The sequence below is a fragment of the Artemia sp. Qi Xiang Cuo genome, chromosome 3 (genome assembly GCF_049724085.1).
Source record: "Artemia sp. Qi Xiang Cuo chromosome 3, ASM4972408v1, whole genome shotgun sequence".
Lineage (NCBI taxonomy): Eukaryota > Metazoa > Arthropoda > Branchiopoda > Anostraca > Artemiidae > Artemia > Artemia sp. Qi Xiang Cuo.
Window position 1 is genome coordinate 5,974,003 of NC_142796.1, and position 6,563 is coordinate 5,980,565.

Here is a 6,563-nt window from a genome sequence, read left to right on the forward strand (position 1 = left end):
TGAAAAATTTGGAACAGTATTTTAAATTTTTTCATCTGTTTGAGAAAAATCTGAACTGAAGTGGAAAATTTTTACATTTATTTTGGGAAAATAGAAATGATCAATAACTTATTTCATTTTCATTGAGAAAATTCAGAATCGAAGTTGAACTTTTCTTCTCCCGGGGAAATATTTAGAACAGAACTTTAAATTTGACTCTTTGAGAAAGGTTGGAATTGAATCTAAGAAAATTTGGAATTAAAGTGAAACTTTTTATCTTCATGGAAAATAAACACAATCATAGGATAACTTTTCCTATCTTCTACGGAAAAATTTAGAAGTGAACTTAAAATTTTTTATGTCTTGGTGAACTTAAAACTGACGTGGAAGCTTTTTATTTTCTCTGGTGAAATTAGAATTGATCAGTAACTTATTTCATTTTTATTGATAAAATTCAGAAGAGAACTTGAACTTTTCTATCTTCTATGAAAAATTTGGAACAGTATTTTAAATTTTTTCATCTGTTTGAGAAAAATCTGAACTGAAGTGGAAAATTTTTATATTATTTTGGGAAAATAGAAATGATCAATAGCTTATTTCATTTTCATTGAGAAAATTTCAGAATCGAAATTGAACTTTTCGTCTTCCGGGAAAATATTTGGAACAGAACTTTAAATTTGACTCTTTAAGAAAGGTCGGAATTGAATTTAAGAAAATTTAGAATTATAGTGAAACTTTTTATCTTCATGGAAAATAATCATAATCATAGCATAACTTTTCTATCTTCTAGAGAAAAATTTAGAAGTGAACTTTAAATTTTTTATGTCTCGGTGAACTTAAAACTGAAGTGGAAGAATTTTATTTTCTCTGGTGAAATTAGAAGAGAATTGTTTTCTTTGGTAAAATTCGGAAGAGATCTTGAACTTTTCTGTCTTCTATGAAACATTGAGCCTGCTAGTAGTATCTTTATCTCTAAAAATTCTTTTTCTTTCATCTCTGACCTTTTTAATAGATATTCTGAACGTTTGACGTTCTAGCATACCCTAAAATAATGAACACTTAACAAAATAATGCATAAAATATTTTTAATAAAATAATGTGATGTAGAATATTAATATAAAAATACGTTAAATACATTATTACACATTATTAGTACACTTGCGCTTCACTTTCCGTCAATTCTTCTTTATATTCATTGATGATATTGTCTGCTAATGTCCTTTTTATTCTGCCTGTGATTTCACAGTCTACTGTCACATTATTTTTACATAGATGGCAGTTTTGGCATATTGACAAGATATGATTAATGACATTATTGCAGGAGTATGCTTGTCTTCTCCTTCTTGTTCTCTTTAAAATTCTAATACCGGAAAGATGATGATAGGATTTATCAACAGGTAATGTGTTACCAGAAACCCTAGCAAGGAGTTGTCACCGATCATCGACAATTATTTTTAAGTTTGCATTATCTTTGAGCACTAATTTCTCTGGTAATGATACTCTTGAATATCCATCGTTTACACGATTGAAATTCTTGGGTACTCCAAAGAAATCTAACTTCTCGCTGTCATGACAACGCATGCATACATTTTCAATAGTGTTACCGCTTGCACTCGTTTCATAGTTCAGGTATTTCTCCTTGTCAGTATTCAATACGACAATGATTGTATCATGTGCACATACGTTCATCGAAGAATTCATCCTCACTTTTTTACAGATATGAATTGTGTGTTTATCCTTCCACTGCGTAAAAAATACTGATTTAATGCATGCAATAAACTAGGTAGTGTCGATAACCTGCCATAGAGTACCTGTGGGAAAGCCACGTCGTGTACATGAACAAGCAAAGAGTATGATTGGTAGAGCCGTAAGCATATTTCATGTCATTTTAAGATACGTAAAAAAGTTAAAAAATACCATGTTAAAAAATTCAAGAAAGTATTTACGAATTGGGGAGGGGGCTCTTTGAGGTTGGAAAATGGGTTTAGGAATGACATTATGAATGGAACTTGTTCAGAAAAGATATAATAAAGTCATAAAAAAGTATTAAAAAAAAATGGAGAGGAGACTCTTTGGGGGGCGCAGGGAGGGGGTGGGGGGGACCGGGGGAGGGGGGGGGGCCCCGGGGGGGGCCCGCGGGCCCGGGGCGGCCCAGGGGATGGCCTGGGGGGGTCTGAGGATGGCGTGGGGGGGATAACAGTTCGAAAGTTTTAATGTTTAGTTTACTTTTTTTTGCGGCGCATCCCTGCGGCGCATCCTGCGGCACTTTCCTGTGGTGCCTCCCTGTGGTACATCCCCCGCGGCGCTTTTCTGACCCGTGGCGCATCCCTGTGGCCCAGCCGGCGTCACTTTCCGGGCCCACGGCGCATCCAGGTGGTGCGTCTCTAGCCCGGGGGACCTTTGGGGACCGGGCGCGGGCCTTGGGGGCAACGGGGGGGCTTTGGGAGTCTGGGGGACACTTGAGGATTGATTGGTCCTTTGGGAGCCGGTTGGCCCTTTGGGGCCGGGGGAGGGCCTTTGGGGGTCCGGGGGGACAGTTGGGGGCCTGGGGGACATTTGGGGACCGGTGTAGGGCCTTTGGGACCCCGTTGGTCCTTTGGGAGCTCGATGGGCCTTTGGGGGGCCCGGGGATGGCCTTTGAGGGTCTGAGGCGGGCGTTGGGGGGCGCCGGGGGCTCTTTGGGCGCCCGGGGGACCTTGGCGGACCGGGGGGATGGCCTGTGGGGTCCGGGGTGCTCTTTGGAGGTCCGGGGGGCCCTTTGAGGACCAGAGGAGGGCCTTTGAGTGTCTGAGGAGGGCGTGTGGGTGGCTGGGGCTCTATGGGAGCTTGGGGGACCTTTGAGTACCGGGGGCTTCCTTTGGGGTTGTGGTGGGGGATCGGAACCCTTTGGGGTTGGGGTAGAGGACCTCACAACACTGTTCAAATGGAACTTGTGTATTATAACGACCACAGAGTTTCACCCTCAAATTCTCTTCTAAAACCTTTCCTAAAATCTTCTTTCAAAATGTCTCTAACTGTTTCACCGAAATAATCCCATAAAATGGATAAAACGGTTTCGCACAAATAATCCCTAAACGTAATTTCAGCGTGTTCCTTTTGTTTGACATCTCTGTGCTAACGCATTTCAAATTTCTAGGAAATCCTTTCCTACTTTAATCTCTACATCTCATAAATTTTCCTAGCTAAACTATTAGGGTTTCGTTAGAATATCAATTTATCTCTCCGACTTAAAGCTCCGTGAAGCCGTATCTAAAAATAGAATTTCTATCTCTTTAGACTCCCGCATAATTCCAATATAACATGTGATGTCAATTATAATTCCTGACACTAAAGATCAATGAAGCCCTATTTAAAAATAGAATATTAATTTTTCTCTCTGACCTAAAGAACGCTTATCCCTCAGACCTAAGATTAAAGAAGCCTTAATGTTTCTTAATTCTCCCCTTCGTTAATCAATAATTTCCCATAGCGATTATGTAAATCAAGTTCACAGGTGCTACTCGTGACAGGACCACGTGGTTTATAGTTTTCCATGTGAGAAAATTCCTGTTTTTCCAAGTGAGAAAATTCCTGTTTTTTCATTCTCACTGAGAAAAACATATAACAGACATGAATTGCTGTTGACATCCATAAATGTGAAAAAGTTCCTGTTTTTCAAATTCTCACTGACAAAAACCATTAAACATCCATGAAAAACATCAAATAAATCGACCGACACACATAACCATCCATGTGTTCTGTTAAAAAAAAGTTATAGGTGGCAGCAGGGGTGAGCAATAGGGGCTTTAGGGTCACCTCTACTGATCCGGATGGCGCATAAACATTGAGATATGTTCTTCCATTTATCACGCAACTGATAAATTTTTCCTTCTTCGTCGATTCTGACATTTTCTGGCTGAAACTGAAGTTTATATATCGCTGCTACACTACCGCGGCCATTACAAGTGTTTGTTATGAATTTGTATTCGGGTTCTACGCTTTTTAAATTATTAGTGTCACTTTCTTGTATAAAAGCTAATTCTATACTTTCTGTCATCAGAAAGTCTCTTAAAAGCTGCTGTCTCATTCTTTGCTCCAGTCCATTTACATTTAAATTTGTAAGATTTTGGATCCGATTCTATTCTCGTTTCATTCTCTTCTTCCTCACGAATTCTCGCTTTTTTGTTCTCTTTTTCTCTGCCACTAGATGATGTTGACATATTCATTTCTGCCTCTACCATGTTCCCCAGTGTATTATCCAGGTTTGCCACGGCGTTTTCTGAAAGAGAGGTTAGACTAAGGTATATTTGATACACGGCCATTGGCTAGCGGTTTTAATTTTGCCTTATACACCAGCAAAAAAAAGTAGAAAACTCTTATCGGTTGGTCACCACGTATTCAACTTTAGAAGTGGGACTAGGTGATAATGGATAACTAACATATGACACCCGGTTTTAATTTTCCTGTATACATCTAGACTGATGCTAAGAAACTCTTATCTGCTGGCCACCGCGAATCTAGCATTAGAGGTTAGAATAAGTGATACCGGTTAACTAACAATTAACTACCGGTTTTACTCCTCCCTTATACGCTAGTAAAGATACTAGAAAACCCTTACTGGTTGGCTTGGAAGAAATAGCGCTAAAATCTGTAGTCTGTCTTTAATTACTAAGTCTATACATGGGAAATGAGAACGCATCTTGGAATAGCTTTTGATTTTTGGAGTAGATTTTTTTTTTCTTACAAAAGCCTTAAAAATTCCGTCTTCCACCAGAATGAATTAAGTAAGCTCCATCAATTTTTATAGGATGTCTTGTTAATACCGACGATCTCCTTGTTAAATCATTCGAACGGCTGGATTACGCATGTAGTCAATCGAATGTTCTATTATGTACAAATTATCTAGGGTTAAGCACTACAGCATAGTCCGCTTCCCCCGTGAAAGCCCTATGGTTAGAAAATTCAGTCGGGAACAAGAAAAAGAGGATGGCGCCTTTTTGTCACTATGCAACGTATTAAGTGGAAAAAGAGAAAAATTCCCTTACACTAAAAATAAGAACAAAATGCTGAAATGTCTTGTTGTTAGATCTCAGTAATGTCATTTAGCGACCTAATGACTCTCATGTTAGCATAAGTGCCGTTACAAAGACAATTACAAGGGAAGAACAAAAGTGTCAAAGTGGTTCCACTGATGCCAGCTGGATTCCAGTAAACCGTTCACTTCAGTTCAACTCGCCTTCACCTCACTTTCAGATCACCTCAAAAATATGATTTAAATCTAGTAATATTGCATTTATTTCTTTGTTTTTATCTTTATGAATATAAAACCATAACTGATTAGAGTGGAATTAAAATGTTAATATTGATGTTTATCACGTTACGGTGTGGACATTTGGGGTTACTTCTTTGGACATGGAAGGATCGATTTATGCAACTGTAACTACTTTTAAGACCTTTTATTTCGTAATACCTTTTTAGGTTTTTTAGCTATTTCGTTTCATGCATTCTTTTGTTTACAGAACCTGCAAAAAATGCAGCTGCTATCTGCTCAATTCGGGTATCAGTATGAATCGATCTCAAAGCATGTGGACAATCTTACAGAGCTGAAAGAGCACGCTGAACATATTGGAAGTCAAATTTAAGTTATTAGAATGTGTGATTTTTAAGTCGTTTTCTTGTTGTTACTATTTATGATTTATTAAATTTTGTCGAACTTTCCGTTTAGATTTTGTATTACTACTACCGCAACAAATTCTGTGTCGACGTTAAGTGACAGGAAACCAACATCTATCATCCCGAGCCCTTTAAAGATTCTGCTTCTTCTGCGCCTGATTCTGTTTCTTCTTTGGTAATCTTCCACGAAATCCTCAAGCGTCATAGGATCATTTTTTGTTCTGTTTCAGCCTGGATTAATTGGGGCACGTCCTGTTTTTCTGCTTTCCTTTTGCTGCCTACCCCGTCAGATTGTTTCTAGGCATTTAGTCAGGACTATATACTGGGCTTTACTTTTTTATTTTTTTTTTTAAGATTTTTGGGGATCAAATCATTCTTGGGGTTGCGTATTATACCGTCCTATACAAATTTGGTAGATATTAAGAAAAGGATAATTGTCCTAGTCCATCCTTTGGGGGATACGTAGTTGATCTGGGCTTCCAGGTAGAACTGACTGGTTCATTGTTGTCATCATATCATTTTCCAGACTGAATCACCAGATGTGCATAAAATTAGATTGAAGTGACTTGTGATTTTCCTTGGTTGCAGGTGGTTCCACAATTGTATTTACCAAATAGGGGCATCAGATCCCAAGCAAACTTGAAAAAGTAAAAAAAAAAATAGGGTCTGGAGTTGGTCCTATGTTTGGTTTGAACCAGATCCTTCGTCTGTGGGAGGGGAGGGTGAGCCTATGGTCTCAATTTTTTTTTTCTTCAGTGGGATAATTACTAGATTGATTGGCGTAATTCATTCAACAAAATCTGACCAACGGCTAGAGTTATGGTCTAGGGCAGTGGTTCTCAAACTTATTTAGACATTGTACCTATTTTTACCCACAAAACATTTTAGGTACCTCTTTTCAGTTACCGGTACTAAGTAAACTATATCTAAAA

General features: G+C 38.4%; 1 protein-coding gene across 2 annotated transcripts in view; it reads left to right on the forward strand.

Annotated features, from left to right (window-relative positions):
• Positions 1-5,676, forward strand: part of BORCS7 (BLOC-1 related complex subunit 7) — a 70,840-nt gene extending 65,164 nt beyond the window's left edge. For both annotated transcript variants that reach the window (XM_089108436.1, XM_089108437.1), the window contains exon 4: positions 5,478-5,676. In XM_089108436.1, the coding sequence (XP_088964562.1) occupies positions 5,478-5,600 (123 nt within the window). In that variant the 3' untranslated portion in view covers positions 5,601-5,676. The remainder of the gene's footprint in view (positions 1-5,477) is intronic.
• Positions 5,677-6,563: the final 887 nt, after the last annotated feature.